Below are 26,246 nucleotides of genomic sequence, written 5' to 3'. Positions count from 1 at the left end.
GCTATTTTTACACAGACTAAATAAAAGCAGAGATGTGATTCCATTTATCCGCCACTTGGTGTCTGTTGACTACTGATAATGTTGAATGCCACTGACTGAAACTGAATGCAAACTATGAAATGGATGTGTATTCCACACGTCAGAAGGCTTAATTGGATGGTATTTATTGTGCTGCTTTGCCCCATATGTTAGCAGTGCAGCCAAGCAGGGTGATTTAATAGTACAACAAATTCAGCAGTGTTGCTTTATTATCCTTGGGAACTGGCCAAATGCTAAGCAACCATCACTGTCCCTGACTGAACTGCTCCATATAGTGCCTCAGCAGCAATTTCTTTCTTTCTGTCTCTCTCTCTCTGTTGGATTAGTTTTCAAATACAGGATGATCTGTGTATGACCGGGATCTAGATTACATGGAAAGATAGAAGGAAAAAAAGTCTGCATGTGTGTGTGTGTGTGAGAGAGAGAGAGAGAGAGAGAGAGAGAGAGAGAGAGAGAGAGATACTTTATGATTAATTCATCTTAGAGAATTCTTCAGCTACTATGTTTTCCTTAATCTAATGCTGCTGTATTATCTCATAATTGATGACGCTCTCTTTGCATGCACATGATGAAGGGGATGTGAGTGGAAGGGCCATGAGTGTGTGTGTGACCATCTTTCAAATCAGTACGCCTCCATCATTAGCATGCAGAAATATCAACATTCACCTGCAGATCTTACTGTCTCGGCTTCCTTTAGTTCAGTTGGATCTCTTTCTCTCTCTCTCTCTCTCTCTCTCTCTCTCTCACACACACACACACACACACACACATATAAACACACAGTTAAAACTGAAGATCTTCCCGACCAGCTACAAATAGACCGAGAACCAGAACCAGGGTTCGCCTGGCCTGGTAAGTAGGCTTAAAATGTAGGATTGTGGCAGTGTGTGTATGTGTGAGGGTGGAAATACCTCTGAAACCATGCAGCTACAGTATGTTACTGTACATTAAAACATACACACTCCCTCATTCAGCAACAGACCAATAAACAGCCTCAATAGCCTAAATGACCAAACCAAATCTCCTTTCCCTTCAACCTATTTTAACCCCCCAGCCACGACATCCTAGCTATCTATGGTGAATACCCATGAGTTTTTTTAAACAAAGCATTTGGATTGGATGTTTTTAAGATTATCAGCACACATTAAAAAACCAGTGTCCACACACACACACACACACACACACACATATATATATATATATATGTATATAGGTATGTATATGTATTCATTATTCATTAATTATTCATGAATATTTCTCATTGCTGTCATTCATTTTTTTTTTCCCAATTTCATTCTTGCCAATACTCACCCACTATCTAACACTTCTAGGAAATTGTCTGCTGTAAACTGCTGCATAATGTAATTATAGTTTTATTCTGAAAATATGATGAACTGAACAGTGCAATGGTCCAATAAAATATCTACTGTAATAGTACAGTTAACCTCTGTACATTAAAAATACTGCTGTGTGTATGAAATGCAGTAATCGACTAAATACAGGTTGGACTGCTGCCAGATAATTACTGTAATTAACGGGTAAATTTGACGTGTTTTTGTTTTATTTACACACTCATTCGTTTGTAACTGATCAATTTGTAACTTAATTAAAAACATAGGACTGGAACCCACTGGAAATGATCCAACGTAGTTACATTTAGTTAAAGTTCAACATTAGTCACATGGTTACATTATGATGTAACAATTGGGATCAAAGAAAACACTGGAAATCATTAATAATAGTTGCATATGTAAAATAATGGAACAATGGGGACAGAAAAAAAAATCCTGTTCCATGATCACCATTCAACATAGTGACATTATGATGTAACAGTGGGGCAATAGAGAGACCGAAAACACATTGAAATCATTAACATTAGTTACATGTTTAAAATTATTATGCAATAATTGGGATAAAAGAAAAAAGTATTTCCATGTCTCACATCTTGAAAATAACCATGCAACATTGGGAATACAAAATCATTCAACTTTAAATAGTTAAATAGTTCCAATTATGACGTAAATTTGTGATGTTGAAATCAAATCAAATCAGATCAAATCAAATCACTTTTATTTTTTTTATTGTACACGTTTACATTACACAGGTATGAGGTGAGTGAAAAACTTGGGTGCATTGTCCCTCTCAGTAGTACAAAAAAGAACACATATGTACAAAATACGCCGAAAATATTTTATGTTTTTATTCTAAAAAACATTTATTTACAAAATAAATGTCAAAATGATGACATAATGATATGAATACAGACACCATTGAAGACCATTCAGCTTAGTTACATAGATAAAATAAGAATGTAACCATGGCTGACTTCATGTAACCGACTGAGCAGGGCAGTTTGGCACACTGCAGATGAAGGACAGTAATGTAGTGGCCCAGTCTCACTAAACGACACAATGAGAAGGAGATACCAGACCAAAGAGAAATCCAGATGGAAAGTATTCAGCATCTGCTCAGTATGACCAGCAGTGGACAGAGCAGAGGAGAGCAAACTCCTTATTGATTTCAATCTATTCTGAAGTCACTCCCCTCTTCCAGCTCTATTTTTGTTAGATAAATGCTGGGATGTAATTCTGTTTGTGAGGTGCCTCTGCTTCTTGAGTCAAAGTCCCGTATTGCAGAGCGAGATGGTATGAAATTGCTTGGTGTGTTTCTTCCCTTCATGCTGGTCCTTGTGGCTATCTCAGCGTTCAGGGTTTGATGGGAGAGAAGAGTGAGAGATACAGAGAGGAAATGTGCCGGAGACTCCAGACGATGTCAGCGCTGGAGGAAGTCAGGGAATCGTTTACATTTGACCAATCCCGCTTGCGTTATCTACACAGAGAGCGAGCGCTCACTGAGCTCTGTTTGCGGTGTTGCTCTTGTGTTAGATGTTAGGTCCATGTTGCAGGCCTTATTGCTCAGTTTTGATATTTTGCTCGGATTATCATGATGGTGTGCATTTGGGATGGTTATCTGCTGTTCGTGTGATCACACTCCTGCATGCCCAGTAATAGAATCAGTAATGATTTGTGTACGACCTAAACGATACAACATAAAAAAGGAAATGTCTAGCAGGACAAGCTATCACAGGAAAGGCTGTTTGGTCTGAACATCTTGTGGTCCCACTAAATTTTAAGTGTGTCTAATAAATGAGCTGTAAAAAAATTTAAAAAGCTTTACCCAAGATTTACTTAAAGCTTTACTGATAAGTTAGTGCTATGCTAGAGACTATGCTATGACTTTACCGAACAAGCTACTAATAACATAAACCCAACAAACACGAAAGTGTTCAAACATCCAGCAACTTCAGTGGGGCAGTGGGTGCTCAGCAGTTCAGCAGAGCACCAGGCTATCAATGACAGAGTAGTGGGTTCAATACCCGGGCTCAGCAAGCTGCCACTGTTGGGCCCTTGAGCAAGGCCCTTCACCCTCCCTGCTTCCTGGGTGCCGTTGGGCACTGTACAGATGGGTTTTAAGGCTGATGGCCAAATTCCATCTGTGTCTGACACAAACGGTGTGTCTTATGTAACTGTAGTTCAACATTAAACATCTAATTTGCATAATGGAGAAAATGTAAAGACTGATCCAATTGGTAGGGGTGACCACATTTTTGTTTTTCAGAAAAGAGGACACTGGGGACACATGGGGACACTGGGAAGATGTCGTGGCTGGGGGGGTACAAGCAGGCCTAAGTTGCATGTTGAACTGAAAGGTGATGATTTGGTCCTTTAGGCTATTAAGAGACAACTTAGGCCTACTTGAATTTGCATCACGTTCACCTGAACATCTTTTAATCTGCATCTAGTCACCTTCACCTCCATTTCCACCCTCCGGAGATGTGAGTGCTGTAGCGCTTGGTTGCAATGCCGATGAAAGCCTTCTCCGGACCATCATGGTAGCGCAGAAGACCTTGGGTTTGAATTTACAGGTACACAACAATCTCAACGTCAAGTAGACATTTAAAAAAACAAGAGTTGTGTATTGTTCCAAAAAAGACATTTTTCCTGTTAAAAACCAGAGAAATCTGAGTTCTGTTAGTGTGGAAGTGACGTCTATTACTAACCTGAGTTCATCAGAAGAATGGTTCTTTGAGTGTAGGTGAAAATGTTAGTGCTGTATTGACGTTTTACTTAAGTGGAAGTATAAAGTCTTTAATTGTCTTGGTTTGGTGCTGGGTCATACAGTGACTAATCCATTGAAGTGGTGAATTAACAATAGCTGAATGAATGTAGCTGTGGGCAGTGACAGTTTACACTGTTCAGCTCTGAATTCAGCTGGATGTTTTCATGCAACCTGACTGAATGGCAAGAGAGAAACGAGTAAGGGCTTTGAACACTTTTAAACTTTGAAGGTCTGAAACTGTGAGGAGTAAAAGCAGTCCTGTAATTTCCAATGAAGACGCAGATACAGATCTTCCAAAATAATGCTTAGGGATTTTCCTCCCTCGTCTACGGCAACTTCAGAAAGTATGGACGTGGCTCAGATCTGATTTAAAACAATGCTATTTCTGTGTTCACATGGCCTTGAGAAATCTGTGTCACATTAAGGGCAATGCCTCTGCCTCTGTCTCTGTCTCTGTCTCTCTCCTCCGTGCCCTCTCCCACTGCTGTTATGAACATATCTGGATAGTAGCTCCAAAGTACATGGAATTTCTTGACCTCTTGAATGGTGTGTGTATGTTTGGCAGAGAGAGAAATGGGGATAGAGAGAGAGAGAGAGAGGAAAAGAAAGAGGCAGAGCAGAAGTCCAGGAGTTAGTTCGCGCTGTGATTAAGCGCTGCAAGAGCACTTTAAGTGCCCATCCCTCAGTTCTAGTCACTTGGGTTTATATGCGGACAACTTTTCAGAGAAGAAGCTCTGGCACAAAGACTGGCTTGTTATATTCCATACGGGCCGAATGAGACTCTACTTCTACTCCGCCTCTCATTAGGAAGAGAGAGATGACCTTGGGGGGCATTTTGTCAAGTGACAAAGGGGGAATACAGAGGAGATATTGCTTTTTAGGCCTATTTTAATACTTTCTTTCAGTCACAAGGTGAGGAACGTCGCGGGGGTGCCGGGTCTCGCCGAGCAGTTCGGAAAGCAGTTTGGCAGCACTTTATGTTCACATCCTAACAGTAACTGTAAATTGCTCCAGGATCAATTTGAATAATTCAGAGTCTTTGAATGTTTTTGACCTTTTTTCTTCTTGGAGGTCTGGAGAAATCATCTTTGAATATTTCGGCCTTCCCTCCTTGGGTGGAAAAGGCATTATTTGACATGGTTACAGTTCCATGCATACTCATAATTTCAACAATTCCCATTCTCTCTGTGACTTCTGACATTTAAAAAGGGGTAGATTTTCGGATAACGCTCTGATCTCCTAGATGAAAGAAGCAGTGAAAATGCTCTCTCTAGCTCCTATTGTTTGGTCACTGTACTCACTGACTTTACCTCCACACTCACACTTACTTCGTGTCTGCTCCAGCCCTGGTGGTTATGAAGAGAAACGGCAAAGCTGCTGAATCGACCAATCGAGTCCACACCAGTAATTCATATTACACATAAACTCATTTGTTTTTCCGGATGAAAGGACATCAGTGTCTTGTCTTACAGAACTGTGTCTGTGATGTAAAATAAATTCAGGCCTCTTCTCCGAAATCACTCACCTTGCTCCGCAGAGTGAGGCCGCAGTGAGCAATCTCCCATCTCAACTCTTCCTTTTATTCCAGCGCTACAGTCTGCGAATTCCATTTAAACTGCATGGATGGAGACAAACATTAAAATTGAAAACTGCTCATTTACGAATCGGATTTGTTCCGCATATACGCTTCCATAGGAGAAGCGCTCGGAACGAGATCCGCAGAGAGAACGCGTCTGGCTTCTTCCCCCAAGTCTCTGTCTCTCTTTCTCTCTTTCGCCCATGGGCTATTTTGCTGTACACGGCGCTCCTTGGAATTAGGTCCGCATTTGTTTGGACATATTCGTGCCAAGATCCCAGATTTTCCCATTTTGATCATGGGTTAACCTCCCTGCTGGGAGCCTTTTATCAAGTGGCTCAGAATTCCGAACTGAATTAGAGATTCTTCACGGACTCCGATTCAATTTGCACTGCGCTTTAATCAAACCTTTTGTAAAGGTCATCATTATCCCTGATTCTTGTTTTGTCACACCCTTCACTAATTTCAGCAAGTCATTTTCATCTCAGCCTCAATGTGTTTCATTATTTTCGATATTCTAGTCTACACTGAGTTCATAAATGTCAAAATGACCCCACGCCAACCTCCCCACCCTCCCAAGCTTTTTTAAAAAAGCCTTTCACGCCTGTATTTCTTCACAGAAGGAAATAGCTTTCAGGGTGGAGCCATGCCCGAGGTGTGGGTTTGGGCTGGGTCCCTCTGATATTCACCAGTGTGTCAGTTCTTAAGGCTGGAGCTTTGATTCTCTATATCCACTCATTTCAGTACACTATTAGAACTGTTGGTGATTGATGTTCCAGCAGGAAGTATGGAGACGAGATTCCTGAGGTTAAAGAGTGATTTGATGAAGAGAGATCTTTTTAGGACGCTGTTTTAAGAGCTGGCCAGGAAATACAGATTAAGATTATCTTATAGTGCTAACTCTGGACCATTCACAGTAAATTTTCTGTCGATTATTGGACCTCATTCACCAAAATCTTCCTAACAATTGACTTACATTTGCTTTTTTTTTGCAATATTTTATTTTATTTTGTTTGTCGATTTGTTTTTCCCTTTTTGGAACTGCTAATTAACCCACCTGTTTGTAGCTCCCCCTAGCACTAGCAATGCTCCCAAACCCTAGGATGCTAAGGACTTAACACCTGTCTCCTCCAATAAATGCAAATCCAGTCTCCGCCTAATTTCCAACTGCAGCTGATGCAGCATTGCCGAGCAGCCGACACACTCCGAGAAATCCACTGCACCAGCTAACAGACGTCTGTGCCGGCCAACATCGCCTAAGTGTGATGAGGGGAGAGAGAGCATAGCCAGTTGTGCTCTCTCAGACTCCGGCTGCTGATGGCAAAGCAGCATTTGACCTCGTGACCTCTGGGGCATAGTGGTAGCACGTTAAACCTTGGACCAACTTTTGTCTGTTGAAGATATGTGTTTGTTTAACCCCAAAACAGCATTACAAATGACTGAATAAGGTTAGAGAAGATGGATTAATTGAATCTGACGAATGACCTAAAATGAATAAGGAAACTGAAGTCATTAGGGTATGTCAGATTCAGGGTTTGCTTTTAAACAGCTGAATTCATGTTTAATGGCTCAGCTTTAATAATGATGGACCCAAATGTGCTTGTGAAATGAATAAATTCCAAGAAAGAAAACATTAGTGAATGTCAGAATCCTTGTAAAACTGCGTAAGTAAGGCGAAATTTGGTTGGTGAATGAGACCCAATGACCATTCTTGCTGTTGCATAAGTGAATAAATAAAAGAAATGAGATTTGTGTCCAGGTAGGCTTCAGTGTCCACTCAGGCTAGATTAGAATAATCGCTATAAATATTTATTTTAATTTTTTTTATAATTATTTATTATATATTTTTTTTACTTTGACTTCACTTTAAAGTTAGCTTTATAGGTTAATTTTTATTAAAACAACAACAACAACACACTTTTAATAGAATTTAATGTAACAAAGTCTTATTCCAAGTCATTTCGGACCATTTCTACTGCTCCACTCATCATGGAAAGTTCACACGATGTGAAGAACAGCTGCCCTCGTCAAATGGTGTAAATTTGAAAAACATAGAGTTATGAGCTTTGGATCTGGCAGCTACAGTATGTTTTACGTTCAACTCATTTGTCCTGTTAAGAGGTACTAATAGGTTCAAGTGGAAGTGAAGGCCTTTTCATAGAGTTCTAACAGCAGTGTTTGTAAAAGGCAGTAAATACAGGCAGAGAACGGTCCTCTAGACGACGATCCGAATGGCAAGTTAGTCATTCCGATGCTCAGATTCACCACGGCGTAGAATATGCTAACTGTTACCACCTTTAGAGTGGTTAATTAGTGCTTGAGCTGAGAGAGCATGCGGTATGTTCGATCAGACTGAAGCGTGCAGTGGGAGGCAGCGAAAAGCTCAATTGAGGGCAGTCACCTACCCATGGGGAGTTCTAAATATGACCGCATGATGTGTCTGGCTGTTAACATAGACAGACGAAAGGCAATACTGAAACAGTACCGAGCTGAGATAGGTGACAGTGCCGAGCCAGCTATCAGAGTGTGTAATGCTATCCGCACTAAAAATATTATAGTGACGGCCACCTCGTGGCATGATATCTCAAAGTGAGATAAACAGCTTTGATTTCACTCTTTGGGTTTCCTCTGGCCAGAGCTGCAAGCCCATATAGGTCATAGTGTTGGGAGGTTATCAAGGGAAAAGGCATAGCCTTGAAAAAATAACATTTGGGACTTTGGGTTTGGATACACTTTCTCGGTGTGCTTCGGAATATATATCCATGGAAACATATAATCACATTTCTGGAATACATATCGACTTCACAGAGGCATCATTTTTCCTTAGGTTTCCCAAAGCCGTTTTTTGCACTATAATCAGTTGGCAGAAGTGGCTGAGAGTTTTCCTTCTCATGTCTTAAGCCCAGCAGCACTGCCACCACCACCACTACCACCACCACCAGCCTGGACTGAAGAGAACAGAGGCATATTATATGAATTGCTGGAAAAGATGAGCGCAGTTCCCCTCCTCGCTCTGCGCAGTGTAACTTTCCCATCATTTAAAGTCCCAGGAAACAAATTGTGTGCTTGAACGTCATCAATCAAAGCCAGCCAATGTGAAGAAATTGAACGCAATTCATTCTCTATATAAAAAGAGTCAGCTGGACTGAACACAGACAAAGAGCTCAGGAGAATGAAAGGGGGAAAAAAGACCTTAAAACTTTTACGTGCAAGCGTAAAAAAATATACACACGTGTAACTGATGTTCTGCCTCCACTGTTTCACTGCCATTTATTCCAAAATGAGAAAGCCTCTATATTCTCACTGGAGTGGCTGGAAAAAGAGAAAACTGCTGCCCCACGCTCCATTTACTTTTTCCTCTCGCTGAGAAATTATTTCAAATTTCCTTAAGACAAAGAACGAGTCATTAGAGGAGGCAGAAAATTCTTTTTTTTTTTTTTTTTTTTACCCCCAGGCTTACATCTTTAATCTATAGCCTTAATAAACTGATTTTAGTCATTTAATGTGAATAGAGATTGTAAAGGATGAACTCCATTACTATTTGTAGAATAAGTTTTACATGAAACATTAATTTCAGTACTTCTCCTATTACTCGCTGCTCACTGCTGAGAGGGGTTTTCCCCAAAAAGCCAATAAAGAAAAGAGAATAATCAAAAACAGCCTTTCTTTTAACAGTTTTCAGTTACTGGTGTTTTGTCCTGTCTGTCATTTGTTTTTACTACTATCTTTTTTAAAATATATATTTTAATAACTTTTACTAAGAAATCACATCAGTGATTAATCTCCTGATTATTCTCTTCTTCAATAAACAACACATAGACAAACATAGTGTTGTTTTGTTTAAAAATAAGAAATGCTTCTATATTTGCTGTTTATTCCTTTATTTGTGTTTTATTTGTTTCTAATATACATTTTGTATCATAGTCATTACTATAAAAATACCTCTATCTTAGTGTGGATTATGATGGTAAATTAATCTGCAATCTGTTGCATATTACCATATTACTACATAATAAACACAGGTTATTATATATACATAGTATATGCACTAAATGTCTATGTGGTTCTTATATACACTATACTATTTTTAGAATTGCCTGCATTTTATTCACTGCTACTCCTTACTGCAAAAACTGTGTATCTCCCTTTTTGCCTATTTGTTTTACTTTTTACATATTTCCATCAGCCAGTTGTTATCGTGTCCAATTGTCATTATGAGTGGACCAATAGAAAAGTTCCAAACTGACTTAGTAAAATCTTTTTACACTGACTGAATTTCTGCAGTTTATATTTTAAATGTATTAGCAGAATATGAGACTGCTATATCATACCACATTCAAATGAAATAGTATAGTGGCATTTTAACGTCACCTACTTTGTTATAGCAATGATGATAATATCATAACTTAATTACAGTATTACACTTAATTACATAATTACACTAATTGTCACCTGTAGGCATCAGTTTATTATTATTATTATTATTATTATTATTATTATTATTATTATTATTATTATTATTCAGATTGGGGAGTGAGGACCTTCAAAATTCTGACAGACCAGATCACAGGCACATAAAAACCTTATAATACAACTGGAATAATATTTATACCATTTAACTGATAACTGTCTATCTATCTATCTATGTCTGTATCTATCTGTCTATCAACCCGTCTATTTATCTATTAATCTATCTATCTGTTGTATATATCTGCCTCTCGGTCTTTGTATCTATCTGTCTGTCTTTCTGTCTTTGTATCTATCTGTCTATTAGTTTATCTCACTCTCTATCTGTCTGTCTGTGTCTATCTGTCTGTCTGTCTATCTATCTATCTATCTATCTATCTATCTATCTATCTATCTGTCTGTCTGTCTGTCTGTCTATCTATCTATCTATCTATCTATCTATCTATCTATCTATCTGTCTGTCTGTCTGTCTGTCTATCTATCTATCTATCTATCTATCTATCTGTCTATGTCTATCTGTCTGTCTGTGTCTATCTGTCTGTCTGTCTATCTATCTATCTATCTGTCTGTCTGTCTGTCTGTCTGTCTATCTATCTGTCTGTCTGTCTGTCTGTCTATCTATCTATCTGTCTATGTCTATTTATCTATATATCTATACGCCTCTCTGTCTACCCATCTGTCAATAATAACTGTATTATTATTATTATAAGTAAGTTCAAAGCAAAGCTTTGTACACACACACACACACACACACACACACACACACACACACATATAACTATTAAAATGCAATAGTATGTTAGCATTATAAGGTTGTATACTATGAGAATGATCCTAAAGAATGATCCTATAATAACATTATTATTATTATCATTATTATATTTAGTAGGAGTAGTAGTAGTAGTATAAGCAAGCTCCAAGCGAAATGTCTTGCATGTGTTTTGTGCTTGACTCCCCTTCTTTAAAAACAGTAAACACACGACCCCCAAGCTGTTTAAGCAGTTAGTCTGGGCTCTCCAGCAGTGTGTCGGTGTGAGGAAATCAGTGATGAAATCTGGAGGCGCCTGTCCCTTTAAGAGCGCCCGCTCTAGGGTGGCGCTTCCCTCCGCCAGGGCTTCTTGATATTAATAGTGTTGGTGTCTTGAATCTGACGTAATGCTTAGAGTCTGAGGTCCTGACAAGCGATAACACATCTGATCAGAAAGAGCTGAGATCTCTGCAAACTTCAGCTTATTTCTCCCTCCAACCAGCGTTTTTACAACCCCCAACACAACAAGTCCCTCTGGCTCCTCTCGCACAGGAGCTTATCTTATATACCCACTAACAGAAAGAGAGAGAGAGAGACAGAGACAGAGAGAGACAGAGAGAGAGAGAGAGAGAAATCCCGAGATCAACAAACACAACAACACAAAGACGCTCTCAGTGGCCTCTGGCATCTTTCAGAGCGCAATGCCAAACGCAGTTTAATCAACAGGTAAGGAGAAGGCGAGATGAATGAGCATGGCGAGGACGCACAGCAGCAGCAGCAGGAGCAGCAGCAGGAGCAGGAGCAGGAGCAGGAGCAGCAGGACGAGACGAGATGTTCGGTTGTTTGCAGTAATTTCAGGTTTTTCCGCTCCTTCTCGTCCAGGCGAGCGTTATGTAATGCTGGTGGAGGTCGAGGGATTTTCGCGAGTCACTTTTGGGAGTGAGAAGGGGGCTCGGATTCCCCATGGCATGGCATTTAGGTTTTGGTGGGTCAAACGCGTGAGAAATTGAAATCGGCTGCTTCTGCTCGGTGCCCCCTCCTTCTCCTCCTCCTCCTCCTCCTCCTCCTTCACCACCTCCTCCTTCTCCTCCTCCTCCCGGTAGTGGGGTCACGTTCACACACGGGGGAAGAAAACATGACTTCCAGTAGGTCTTTATAACTCCTTTTCTAAAAACGAAGAAAATAACTGGCGTTTGTTTGGGGACAAAAACGACGGCGCGTCGCTGGGGTCTTTACGCGTTTACGCAGCGCCGCGCGGGTTGGCTTTCTATTATTGTTGTCGTGCGCGATTAGCATGGATGCTAGCAGGTACTTTGCTGTGTGCAATGCGCTGTAGTGTGCGTGGTGTGTGTGTGAGTGTGTGTGTGTGAGAGAGAGAGAGAGTGAGAGTGAGTGAGTGAGTGAGTGTACGTGTGTGTGTGTGTGTGTGTGTGTTGTGGGAGATGGGAGTGAGCGGGATGGGGTGGCTTTGTGCCGCAGCGTGGAAACCCTTCTGCTCCCTTATTGTTTGGAAGGAAATGCATGGTGGGAGAAGGAGAGACGAGCTCTAACGTCCATATCAAAAGTAAAGTCCGACCGGGGGGCTGGGTTTGCTTTTGGGACGCGATGATTATTTTTATTTTCTTGTAAATAATCCCTGTTAATGCTGGAGTTAAAGAGTTTTACCCCAACTTTTTTTTTTTTCCTTTTTCCAAACTTTCCGTAAGTGATGAAGTTATGGTGGTGAAGATGAAGATGATGATGGTGATGATGATGGTGATAAAGCGCGTAGGACGGCAGCAGCAGCAGCAGCAGCAGCATGCTGAAGGCTGAGCTGAAAGTGAGTGAGTGAGAGAGCTAACGAGAGAGAGAGAGAGAGAGAGAGAGAGAGAGCCCTGGCTGTCTTCTAATGGAGAAACTACACAGAAGTTTGCGTTTCTTTTCCTGGGATTTCTGGCTCTGCTCGAGGTTGCTGGAAGTCGTCGTTGGGGCTGTTGGTGTTGTTGGGGCTGTTGGTGTTGTTGGTGTTGTTGGTGCTGCTGGAGTTTCTTCAAGACCTTCTTGAGTGAGTGAGGGCGATGGAAACGTATGGAAGTAAGCGTGAAAGTGTGGGAAGACAGTTTGTGATTTAATTCTTTAATGTCTCAATTCTTTAAAAAGCTAAAATAATAAAAAAAGGAGACCAGGAGAAATGCACTTGCAGACGTCTATGCGTAAAATTACGCGCAGTGCGTTTCTAATGCGGTCCTTCTGAGGACGCGTTAGAGCTCGAAGGGCATTCATTCACACCCTTGCAGTGTTGCTTGTTCAGGGGCTGTGTAGCCTGCTACGTTTCTTGTAAACTTCTATGACAGGAAAATATGCCCGAAATGACTGTGAAAACAGTCAAGCTTCGGCCTGTGATCTGCTCGGATTGGTCTCGGAGGCACAACTAAGGCCCTTTACCTCTAGAACCCAAACTAGGTGGTACCCTGTGTCTAGTTTGAGCTCAGTCTTTGACTTACTTGTGTGTAACTGTGCTTGCAGCGCCAGTCGACCGGCTTTTACGGCCTTTAACCAGCCAGCCGTGCCCTGCTGCTGGGTTTAAGTGGGTGGAAAAAAAAGTATTGTAGTTAAACCTGAGATAAAAATCACCCACTGAAGCGCAACCCGTATCTGATTGTTATGACACAAAATTCCCAAGTTGGTTCCAGTAGATGGCTTGCACTGTTTCCTGTAAACTGTGAAAGCAAGCCACACTCAAGGCAGTCTGGAAATGATGCACGCAGCGCTGCTGAAAGGGCTGCTTTCTTGTCAGTGAAAGTTTCTTAATGACAAGGCCTGTGCAAACAAACGCCGCTCATCATTTGGAGAGAAGAAGAGAGGCTCACAGCTGTAAACAGAGTTTCAAATAGCGTCAACAAGGAACCTCCACTGTGTCATGGGTATTGTTCCGCACTCACCGCCATGCCAGCCTCAGACTTCTGTGTTTTCAGTGTGCGATGTGGATCTTGGCCTTGTCTGTCCAGCCAGGCTTTTCTTGTTGTCTTAGTCTTTAAGACATGATAACAGTTAAAGCAGCGTGGTCTTACTCCCTTACAGACAACTTCTCAACTTTTTTTAATCCTCCTTTTTACCCCAAAACGGCAAAGCGTTTATGCTTTTTCACATATGAGTCTTAATGTTGGTCTGTGTGTGTGTGTGTGTGTGTGTGTGTGTGTGTGTGTGTGTGTGTGTTGAGATTCCCATTACCGCTTTCGGTTCTCTTTTTAAAGAGAAGAATGAGATCTGCACGGGTTGTCTGATAAGGGCCGTTTGAAGTGATTGAAACGGCTGAGGTAGATTTGAAATGTAAATGGGTCTGCATCTGTGAGCCCTTTGGGCGGGATGCAATAGATCAGCGTTGTATAGTCAGGAACTTTACGGCTGACAGATGAATTTGGGCCTGGGCGCTCAGAGAAAGCAGCAGTGGGGGGGCTTGCATTTGTTCTACATGGCTTTTGAGTTTGCACAACTTTCTTTTTTTGGACTCGCTTCTTATCACAGCAAGATGAGCCCCACACTTTGTCTCTTCCCTGCAGATTCATGTGCTTGCTGTTGAATGAGGAGGCTGTTGAGAAAGAGATCTTTGAGATTTTTCTTTCTGCCTTTCTTTCTTTTCTTTTTTTTTTTGTTTTTTTATTACAGAGGTACAATTGGCATATTAAGTCTCTGCCTGGACTGTTCTAGAGGAAATACAAAGGAAGTTCCTTTCCTCCAGTCTGTTTTGCTCAGCTTGAAAGGACCCGTAAGTGGCTATTGTGTATATTGTTTGTTTGGCGATTTATAAATTTTCCACGTGCTCTAACAAAAGTTGATTTACACTCATGCGGTGCCAGAAGTTGTTACGGACGAAGTGCTCGTAGAGGTTTGTGCGAACTTTTGCATTAAAGGCATTATCAAGAAGTATATCTATCTATCTATAAAATCATATATACCTTGATTTTTTTTTGTATACATTTGCTGCAATTTTTCACTTTGATGTCTTGCAGTTGTAATGTATTATGTATTTATTTAATATTAGTTGTTAGTTATTAGTTGTTTAAATTTCGTGATGAATGAACCAATAGAAATACTCAACATTCACTGGGGGGATAATAAAAAATAATATATTTATTAGTTATTATATATTTATATAATTTTTTTGTACATTGGCTTTTTTTGTCAGTTACATTTTTTTCGTCTTCTTTAAAGTTGACATTTTGGAGATGTGTGTTTTTTATATATTATATATTTATATATATATACGTACATTTCTGTAAACCTTTAGAATTTTCCTGCATCCTTTAAACTGTGAACCTTTATAAAACATGACTTGATTTTTTTTTTATTTTGTGTTTTAAAAAATGTTAAAAAAGTAAAAGTAAGAAAAAAAAGCAGTAAGAAAATTCTCAACAAAATATTTTTCAAAAATATAAAATTTGACCTTGATTTTTATACTGGACTTGTGATATTGCCTTGGTTATTTAAGCCACAGCGGTGAGACCTGTTCAGATGAGCAGCTCTGTAGTTAACTCTACCTAACGTCTAAAAGTGTTCAGTAAGTTTCTGTTCAGATACTGAGTTACTGAAGTGTCCACAGATGGCTGGTTGGTCCTAAAGCATTTAGAATAGCACATCTGAGTCATCCTGCTTTTCTCTTTTTTTGTGTTTTAGTATTGCAACAAAGTGAGTCAGAGTTTAGAACAGGCTTTTCCTTCTCGTTTGATTATTCTTTTATCCCCCCCCCTTTTTTTAATAGTACTGTGGCTGAGATCTCTGTATCTGTACTGTTTTGAGTTGTTAGCTGGTTATATAAACTGACCGCTGCTGCTGCTGCTGCTGGTGTCTTCAGCAGTGAAGACCGCTTTGTAGGAGTGTGAAAAGTTTGTGCTGGGGTGCGAGGACAGTTTCCTGAAGTGAGGTGCTGTATGAATGCAAGGTTTGTTGAGGTGTCTGTTTTTGTCATCTCTCTCTCTCTCTCTGCATGTGTTTGTGTGTGTGTGTGTGTGTGCGTGTGTTGTAAGTCAGACTGTGAGGCAGAAGGTGCTATCAGTTTGGCCTGGTGTAGCTAAGGACTCTTTATCTCTCCACAGATGAATGTGAGAAGTTTGGTGCCGATATTAATTTTTCAATTTTACCTGTTTTTATTAAGGATAATATTTTTATGTCGTTTTTTTTAGTTTTTGTAGAATTTTTATGTAGAAAATTTTTATGTAGATTATTGATGTGAATATCTGGAGTTTAGCAAAACCAGTTTAATTTCCAGAACTGACTGAAGCTGTGATGATCCAGTAAAGCCAGTGAACGGATCATCTGCTGTGTTTTAGACTGGTCACCCGTGGGGTGTTTGTAGCTCAGGGTGGTTTTGATGAAATCACGGTTCTCGCTGCGTGCTCACTTTCTTTCTCTGGAGTCGTCTCAGCGAGCTGATGTTGTCTTTAAATACTTTATTTTATGCCTTTTTTGGTTGATGTTGAGTCTATATTGGGCCCTAAATGCTTATCATTAGCTTAGAGTAAACCTGGACTAGTATTTGAGTAATTTTGGAAAGATTTGGCTTGTAAGATATTAAATAGATACATTTTCAGATATTCTCCAGACAAATATCACAGCCTTCTTACATGTTAATTCTATCAGTTGCAAAATGGGCAGTGTGAACCTCTAATGGGCTAACCTGGCAAATCAGGCTGCGGCAGCAGCAGAGCAGTACCTCTACCCGGGGCTAAAGGCGTACGTTCATAACCCACTCATTTTCAGAACCTGGGTTCTTTTGAGAAGCTCTTTGCGAGGTTCTCCTGCAGCAGACTTCTGCTCTTAGCTGTGGAAACTTTTGCTAAAAGTTTTGGAAACTTTTGTGATTCTCCGGCAGTGCCCGCTTCTTCCTCTCTGTGTGAGTGTGGTGAGTTTCATGTGAACATATGTGTATGTGTATATATATATATATATGTGTGTGTGTGTGTGTGCACCCGTCCGATCGCTGCTTACGGCCTGAGCTCCTCTGGAGCGGCGATGAGTCAGTTTAGCCTTCTCCCTTTCCTCTGAGCCGTGGCGTGTGCTCTCTTAGCTCTCTCTGTCTCTCTCTCTCTCTCTCTCTCTCTCTCTCTCTCTCTCTCTCTCTGTCTGTGTGTCTGTGTCTCCCCCTCATTGTGGCTGGCTGTTCCTTCTCCATCTGTGTGGTCTTGGAGGCTTGTGTCATGGCTATAACATAGACTCCTACATTGTTGGAGACAGGTCGGACAGAATGAGTCGGAGAGAAGGTTGGAGGGGTTTGAGGGAGGGAGGGAGTGAGGGAAGGAGGGAAGGAGGGAAGGAGGGAGGGAGGGAGGTGGTGGAGGAGTATTCCTTCAGAATGTTTGTTTTCCTGTTTCCAATTTGGTCGGCCAGAGGGCCTGTTCTGTCAGAGCTCCCATTCATGGGCTCCGCCATACAGAGCTGCGCTTTTCTCCCTGGATGTTTATTGTGGTCTCTGTGTTGTAGTTATCACGACGATGCCTTTCGAGTTCAGCCAAAATTGTTGTTCTCAGTCGCTGATTGTATGGTTCCGGGCTCTACGGTAGGCCGTCGGGATTGTTCCGAAGTCCTGCAGCCAGCAGCGATATCGCTGTTGACTCTGCATCACGTCTGTTGATGTGAGAAATGCACGTGTCAGACAGACTAAGACCGAACGCGCTAGAAGACTGTGCGTGTGTGTGTTGGCTGTTCTAGGCCGTCGTATCTAATCTGTGGCTGTGTCTGTGTGCGTTTGGAGCCAGGTTCTGCCGCCAAGGACAAGAGAGCAGTGTGATGCGGCCCCGGGTCTCATCCAGGATCACTTGTGAGCACCTTTGAGGAAGAGAGGAAGAAGGAGGTCGGCGTTTTGGAGGAGGAAAGCAAGCAAACAAACAAACCCACCAACCAAGCCAACGCGGAAACCACCCCGTCGCATGTGAACCCGGCTCACGCTGGTGGAAACAATGGAATAAATTGGAAGTCAGCATGGACGTGGAATAAGGGATACCTCAGAGGCAGGACGAGGGCTTTGGATTTTTCGGCCAACTCTGATATCTGCCTCCCTGTGGAAGTGGCACCGATAATGCTATAACCCAATGCTCAGCAGAGGTACGTACCGTATGTGCATCGTGCTACGTGCTAGGGAACTGCAGCGTGTGAGTGGATGTGTGAGAGAAAAAGAGAATGAGGTGGAACTGGGTTTCTCTCAATTGCATGTCGATTGCGAGAGGTCTACCAGAGTGACCGACAGTGTAGCGGACGCCACTAAAAGCGAGAAGTTCTTGAGCGTTGCTAAATTCCCACATTGTTACCGTGGGCCGCTAATTAGGGCTATGTGAGGTTCACAAGGTTTTCTAAACTCCTTTATGGTCACTTCTAACCCAGCCTTCCTGTTCTTTGCTTCCTCTCAGACATCTTCACCATTGGACAACTTAGCTGTTAAAAGTGCTTTGATCCTGAGCGAGGCCGTCGTTCCACGCTTTAGGGTTTGTGGGGCCGAGCAGCTTTTCTTCACTTTCTGTTGCTCTTCTCATTTTAAACAAGCTGTAGAAGGTCCTAGCCTGTGCCTCGTGATCATGCTACTTTCAGCGTATGGATACCTATAGACTTGTACATCAATTACGGTCATCTAGAAGCTCCTGAAGTACACTACACCCTCCAGCACCCAATAATACGTGCAGCATGTTTTCATCCACTGTAGCATCATAACGGTAATATGCATGTAATAGCCTAATGAGTTCTCATGCCTTCATTTGAGCATGTTAGCTCTTCAGTGATCTGGCAATAACGCATCTCTGTGTTTTTAATACAGTCAGTAATGAAGTGCCACAGAGATCAAGCCTTTTTTCCACTGCAAAAGTGGCTTAAACTTTTGCAGCGCTTGGATTCAGGCCTCTGAGCTTGTCATTTTACATTACTGGGCTGCGTTACCAATGAAAGTTATTGCCATGTAATACATATAAACGTGAAGCGCTATTAGGGAAGGTCTCCAACAGTCAACCGCTTGTTGAGGTCATTTTATGCGATTTGCCGTCCTGAAACCCTGGACATTGTTTTCAGCCCAACACAATGTTCCCTGTTGTACTTTCGTGCATGTGTTCCCGGCCTTAGCCTTGAACTAATAATGCGAACGCAACGAGCGTAGAAATCCAATAATCTTATTAAGTTCTGAAAATGACCGCATAGTTTTGCGGCCTAGGCTTCCAACAGTAGTTGGTCCTAAATAAAGTAATGTGAAGGAATGTCATAGCTGACTGCGCTTTCTCCTGCGCCCGCCGACGTGCATATTAAACGCCCTGTAACGAGCGGCGATTACGAGATACTCACTTTGTTAACGCTGCAGAAATGGAGGCTTCTCTGATGTGCCATGCGATTTCAGCAGATTAGCGTAATGTTAAACATATGCTATCTGTTCCAGACTGGGTAGGAAAATCTGCCGGTGCCTTTTTTTTTTTTTGCACTTGCAATTACCTTCTCTGCTCACGTCGGGGTAATGTGCTTTAGCTGCCTGCGTTTTCAGATCTGATGACTTATGCAGGGAGACTGAGAGGGGATGTAGGGATTAACCTCCGTGGATCCCTCGCTCACACAGTCCTACAAAGGCTCCTAGGTCAAAGGTCGCCTGACATCTCCCTAACTACCAAGACGAGAGCCTAGAGGCCCCTGGTGTCTCCTGTTGAGCAGCTTTGTGTTTGTTCATTTTTGGGCTTTTTTTCCCCCTCTGTTGTTTCTCAGGGTGTTTTCTCCAAATTGTAATGCATTTTCACGAGCCTGGATAGATGATTAAAAAGTAATTCAGATTTTAGACTGCATGAAATTGCTATTTCTCCCAGCCTTCGCTTATATTGTTTCCAATTAGCACGTTCCCAGGCAAGACTGGTGTACTGCTTTTTTTTTTTTTTTTTCCTTTTTCTTTTTTTGTTTAAAAAAAGTTAAGTTTTCAGTTTTGTTTGGTCTGCTTTTATCCCAAACTCCACAGCCATAGTTACAGATGTTACAGTGCTCATTTCATCGCTTTACTGGAACCTTTAATTGTGGAAATAAGAAACAGAAGGTGCGCTAATGTCTGTTTTGATGTGCAGCACTGGCCAGAACAGGCTGTGCACTTTTGACAAGCGCTCCGTTCTGTGTTAGTAGAAGCACTGTACTCGGCATGGCACCATCATGCGCAAGGCCTAAATTAAAATCATCTGAATATCAGCTTGCCCAGCTCTTGCCTTGGGTGCAAAAACGCCCAGATATCCACACAGATCTGCACTTTCCGTTCGCCTGTGAAGGTGTACAGTGAGTCTGAGAGATGCATGTGCAGGCTAAAGCTCGCCTTTTAGTACGGTGAGTCATATTTATGGAGATTTTATGTCGCCATTTAAATGGTTCATTCAGGGTCTGAGTGTCTTTTTTTTTTTGGGAGTTATGCGTAAACAGAGCTGGGCCAAAGTATGGGCCTTCACCCTTTAAGGTTTGTCTCGTGTGCAGAGACGTCCCCTTAACATCCATTCTTTTTTTTTTTTGTTTGTTGAAGTCTAAACAACATTTTATGCCTTGCGTTATTGCTGTGCTTATTATCTGTAACCTTGCGCGAGGCAGTCTCTGTGAGTTATGAGGAGGTAAATGCAAGTGGTCTGCATAGTTCCTCAGTAGGTGCCTGTGTGATCTATGGCGTGCCAGCGGGCCGAGAAACGATCAGGGCTGAATGATTCCGTGTACTGCTAGAGCTGAAGCCTAAAGCCAAAACTCTCCCAGCTCTGGAAGTTTTTGTGGGCTTGCTTTTTCATACGCCCTCTAAACCCAGGTAGAAGGACATGGTGTTTAGACCTTTTGGAGTTCTGTATAGGTCACACTTTCAGTTTCACTGAATTGCCACGCCGTTGGAAAAGCCAGCCAATAGCAACAGCTGAATGTCAGAATGTATGTGTAGCTAATCAGCTGGAAAGCTGTGGAGTCGCTTCCTTTCAGATATGGTTTACATGTGAAATTATCATGGTCTGCAGGCCTATTTCAGGTCCGAACACAGGCCTTAATTAACTCGCTCAGGCTCCAGGAGTGAGAGTTGTCAGTCTCGAACATGCCTAATGAGACGCCCAGCCCAGGTGCTGCAGGTATCTCCAGCTTACCTCCTCTATGACTGCGTCCACTTAACTCGCCAAGAATGCGGCAACAAGCTAAGTAAATATGAAATTGGGAGACGGTTGCAAAATGACTGCTGTAATGAGTGCTGGTTGGAGCCGGTGGGTGGGGTGAACCTGCTGGAGAGGCGAGGAGAAGAGGGCTGCATCTGCCAACCAATTAGGCCCATCTTTCCCTTCTTACACGGCACCTTCTTGTACTAACCCCAAACCCACCATCCAACCAATATAATTAGATCGAGAGCAGAAATCCTTGGCCACTGGCAGAATGCAAAATAAGGGAGCGATTCATTCTCCCGTGGTGTTAAAAAAAAAAAAAAAAAGAAAAAGAAAAGAAAGAAAGGCAATGGTTGAGTGCAGGCCTGTTGTTTTTAGCAGATTGTTTCCGTGAGGCCTGCAGCATATGGTGGTGGAAAAAAGGGCCCTGAAAGGGGCTAAAGAAAAGGGGCTGGACACAGCAGTGAAGCTGCAAACAAAACGTCTCGGGTTGGCGAAATGGAAGGGTAATGGTGAGCACCACACGCTCAGGAGCTGTTTATTTACAAAAGCCAAGCAGCATTAATCAACGTCTTCCTCATCTTCTTGGGCAGATTGAATAATGAGCTGTTTTTCCCCCTGTTGTGTGTGTGTGTGTGTGTGTGTGTGTGTGTGTGTGTGTGTGTGTTTTTTTTTTTTTTTTTTTTTTTTTTTGACAATTGCCAATCCAAAGAGTAGCTTTGACAAAGTGGTCCCAGCCACGCTCCTCACACTTTGAGTGATGTCTGCACAGCATCACCATCAACACACTGCCGGTTCAGGGCCCAGCTCCCAACCCAGTGTACTCACTGCGCTGCGTAACGGGCAATTTGGAGTCTTGGACTCTCGGGGGGGTTTCTGAAAAGATGCAGATTGTGTTGCTAGGCGTGAAGGCCTTCTTTGAACTACATGACCGTGCCTGCCACCTTGACGAGACAGTCGCTGGTTGGGTCATTTACATCTCCTTCTTTTGGGCTGTGGTTTGAGACCCTGTGCTGTAAGCCCCGGTGGGTGAATTCAACCTCCTTGAATAGCAGCCCGAGGCCATTGAGAGTAGCTTCGTGTATCCAGGCCGTGTCTTTGGCAGACACAAACAAGGACCTTCAAAGATCTCCTCATTTATTTAGACTAAGTCCCAAAGGCTTGTCCCAGTCCCCAGCCCCCTCCTCCCGAGGCTATCGGATGTTTCCCTTCAACAAGGAGGGCAATTCACGAATGTAGGTGTTGTTACAGCACGGATGAGACAACAGGCAGGGTGTCAAACAGTGGTGTAGCTTGCTGTAAAGCCTGGATTTTTCAGCTAATTGAGGGATTGATCAGGATAAAGGCATAGTGTGTAACAAGAGCGAAGTCCCTGCTAGGCCTGAGGTACTGTTTCTCTGCCTACGCTGACTTTGAAAGGGCACTGCTCAGTTACCATATGTGCCTGTGGTCACAAGCAGCTTAACGCGAGCTATGCAATTGCGCAATCTGTCCTAGCTGATGGAGTAGAGGGGTTTCTGTTAGTTTACCATTTCAGTAAACACAAATCTCCGTAAATGCTTTCTTTCTGATTTGTATTAGTTTTTAGGGAGCAACTGCTATAAACGTCAGGTCACGGTTCTTAATTAGGCCACGGATTGGCCGGCGGGGACGGACTGGACGCGGGGGGGGTTAAATAAATAGAACATCCTGCATATCTTTAGCAAAGGGGGGGGGGGTAGATAGTTCTCATAATATTTTGACTTCTTTTCACTAAGCTCAGACAAGCCTGCTGCTGGCCACTAGCAGTCTATGGTCTGGGCCATCTGCTCTCTCGTAGCCTCAGATAGGCATCAGGCCTGGAGGACAGGAAGGCAGGAGATGGTCTTGCTGTGTAAAACGTAGTGCCGGGGTGTTGAACAAGCCCATCCCCGTCTCCCCCGACCAGAAACCTTGGCTGGCTGCACTTCGTCTCTGTCAATGAGGGGAGATGTAGAAGGAGAGGTTTAGCGGGCCTCCCTCCCCTCCTCTTCTCCGCTGCGGCCCATAACTCTTCAGCTGGGCCAGGGGAGCTGAGGCCAGAGCCGGTTCCCCCCTGGTCCGCGCCGCTCGCCACTCTCAGCACCTATTATGGTCATCGGGCCCGGGGCTCTGTCAGGCCCTGCTGCCTTTTTGATTCACCGCTAGCCTCGGATTCCGCCCCGCATTTTTTCCCCCCCTCTTTCGCCGTGTCCTCAACTTCCAGATAGGAGATAAAATATCCATAAACAGCACTTGAAAGAGAATGTAAATGTTTATAGGCTTCCTGCGAGACTTATCTGATATTGTTCTTATTTATACGTCAGGGCCGGTTGATTTGGAGGCAGACGGGACCGGCCGAATCGGAGCCAAATGGCTTTAAGTGCTGCCTCATCGCAGCTTTGCCAATGGCTGCGGGGTAGGGGTGGTGCGAGGCGGGGGGAGATTTAAGTGGACAGTTGGACGGCGGAGGAGCTAGCCTGTGACACCAGGCTGGAAAGAATGCATAGACAATACAGCGCTGATTCAACTCCGCTATCCTTCCCGGCTGCCAAACCATCGGTGTTGTGAAGGCCGATACCTGTGGCTTAAAGGCTGCATGGGACATGGTGAGCGAACTTCTGCCGTTTTTTTTTTTGCTCCCTTTTTTCCCCCCCAATCAGACAACCTGGGGGAAAAAGTCATGAAGGGCCTTTTCAGTTTCTGTTCAGTCATTATTGAGATTGGCCACATCAGACCACAATCCCGGCTACTTCAGTCTGGGCTCCTTTGGGCCAGATTTGACCCCCTCGTGGTTGTGAACAGCACTCAAAGCCGCACCAATTTCCCAGAGAGCTCAGGCATGCAGTAAATCAGTGCTGTGCAGCCGTGGTTCAGCATGGAGAGTGGCTGGGTGGGAGGCAGTTGTGTGGAGAGCGCAGCGTTGACGTAGGTGGAAGGATCACACTCGTAATGCTACCGTCCGTCGCTCTCCTATTGATGAGTCAGTGCATGCCCCGAGCCTAGAGAGCCCCGCTCACACTGAGAGGCAGGGTGCAGATCTGAATGGAATTTTATGCGAAAAGATGCACACACACACTTACACACCTCATGTTATTTCCAGACAAAAAGTCCCAGTCTTTCCTAGATATTGCATAATGCATAGCTCCTGATGCCACATATTCACTGAAATTAAATAGTAACTATAAATAAAGAAGCCATTATATGAATATTAAAACAAGTACAGATGTACGATCCATCCACCTTTACAACCAGTCATTCATTTAGGTGATACTTTTATCCAGACTGACTTGTAGCCAAATCGATATGACGCACAAAGATTCTATAAGGATTTATGACCCAAAAGTGGTTAAAAAGGTCCTGTTATAGTTTGAGTTATCTAAATGAAAGCTAGACTTTACAAATATGCAATGGAGAAAAGTATTGGGACACCTGCTCATTCATTGTGTCTTCTGAAATCAAGGGTATTAAAAACTGTCCTTCTTTTGTTGGAGTAAGTCTCTACTCTATAGTACCTACTGTCCCGGAAAGGCTTTCCACGATTCTTGGATTCTTCGATTTCTTAGCATTGCTGTGAGGATTTGTTTGCAGTTAACGACAGGAGTGTTAGTGAGGTCAGGCTGTTGAATGATCCCCAACTCCCCAACTCAACCCAAAAGTACTGAATGTAGCACCAACCATCAATCCAGAGAGCACAGTTCCACTGCTCCACAGCTCAATGCTGGGGGCCCTCTAGCTCACGTCTGGCAGCTGGCACGAAGCCAATAGGTTCATGTTTGTCTACTCTAGAGAGTCCTATTTTATTGGTAGTACTTCTCTACAGTGACTAGACAAGCTGTGTGTGTGTATGTGCACAGTGGGTGCAACTTAAAGTAGCTGAATGCATTTGGTAGAAGGAGTGTCCACGAACATTTGAACATGTATGTAAACATGTAGACCGTGATCTCAAATAAAAGTAGATATCTATATTGTACACTTAGGTACAATCCAAAAAATGTTATCTTGGCAGGTGTAGTGTTTATGTGATTATGTCCACTAAATGGGTCTTATTCTATCGGCAGAATTGTCTGTAATTTAAGAAGTAACAGATATACTATATGTCCAAATGTTTGTGGACACCACACACTGGGCACACACACAGCTTTAAAGCTCTTATCGCTGAATGCATTTAAATCCTCACAGCAATGCTGCTTTAGAATCTAGTAGGAAGACTGCCCTGGACAGTAAAGATAGTCACTCCAACGAAAGCAGGAAAACCCTTTTTTTTAAATACCCTTCATTTCTGCAAAATCAGTAAATGAGTGTCCCAATACTTTTTGGGTTTTTTAAAATACCAACGAAATAAGGCACTTTCAGGTCTTGGCTGTGTGTTTGAGGGATACTTAGCGTGTCTGACTGGCTGACTGACTAGTTCAGTAGCCCAGACGCCCTGACCCCATGTTTGGCCTTTTCACTCATCACTTACAATGATTTGCAGCAGAACAAATAATGGTTCAGGTCCAATTTTGTTTGTTTATTTAAAGGGAGGAAGTCATTCTTTGTGTCCTTTTCTGTTTTCACCTTCAGCTCACAGAGTTTGAGAAGCAGGAGGCAACAACAGTTTGCAGAGTATTGTGGTCACACCTTGGGCTTATCCGAATACCGATGAGCGATGACATGTGATTACAGAACAAGTGAGCTATTATTGAAGAGCGTATCCGAACACTGCCGAAGAACATGCAACATGCTCACCTGGGACGGGTCAGGAAAGTGACTCAGGTTGTTCCCATGATAAGTGAGGCAGTTGTGGTACGCTCTGCTGTTTTAGCTGTTACAGATGGTATAGGTCCGGGTGTGGTTGTTTTATCAAACATGCTGGGATGACTAATCAGTCCTAAGGCTATATGGCATATGAAAGGAGAATCTTTGCACAAAGCCAATACAGGAATCTTGTAAAACCAGTGGGAAGCCCTTTGTGCTTCGAAAAGTGCTGTGCGACTGCTGTAAATGCTACACTTCAATTCTTAAAGAATGGTGCCTTCGCTTTGATAAAGCCTTGATAAGGAGGGTTTCTGAGGTGCGGGGAAGTGCGGCGTTACGCAGTAGCGCAGGGGAAGGCAGGACCTTACACACCGGAGAGGAGATACGGGCTGGGCGGACTGGATGTTTATCACGCCCGTATCCGATAACCAGGCAAGTGTCTTCTCTCTAGTCTTTATCTCGTCCTATC

At 42.8% G+C, this 26,246-nt stretch overlaps 1 protein-coding gene across 10 annotated transcripts in view; it reads left to right on the top strand.

The window, feature by feature from the left end:
- Positions 1 to 11,364: 11,364 nt before the first annotated feature.
- The window catches only part of trps1 (trichorhinophalangeal syndrome I), a 155,876-nt gene continuing 140,994 nt past the window's right edge, over positions 11,365 to 26,246 (top strand). Inside the window, exons 1-3 of one of the 10 annotated variants that reach the window (XM_072676268.1) lie at positions 12,072 to 12,094; positions 12,656 to 12,768; positions 17,681 to 18,026. In XM_072676268.1, the coding sequence (XP_072532369.1) occupies positions 18,014 to 18,026 (13 nt within the window). In that variant the 5' untranslated portion in view covers positions 12,072 to 12,094; positions 12,656 to 12,768; positions 17,681 to 18,013. Of the gene's footprint in view, positions 11,676 to 11,731; positions 12,095 to 12,153; positions 12,258 to 12,340; positions 12,769 to 12,852; positions 12,994 to 14,788; positions 14,815 to 17,676; positions 18,027 to 26,246 lie in introns of those variants that run through there. The other 9 variants (XM_072676273.1, XM_072676274.1, XM_072676271.1 and 6 more) reach the window with 9 other exon arrangements.

Source organism: Salminus brasiliensis, chromosome 3 (genome assembly GCF_030463535.1).
Source record: "Salminus brasiliensis chromosome 3, fSalBra1.hap2, whole genome shotgun sequence".
Classification (NCBI taxonomy): domain Eukaryota; kingdom Metazoa; phylum Chordata; class Actinopteri; order Characiformes; family Bryconidae; genus Salminus; species Salminus brasiliensis.
The sequence above is the reverse complement of the archived record's forward strand: the minus strand, read 5'-3'. Positions and strand labels throughout refer to the sequence as shown.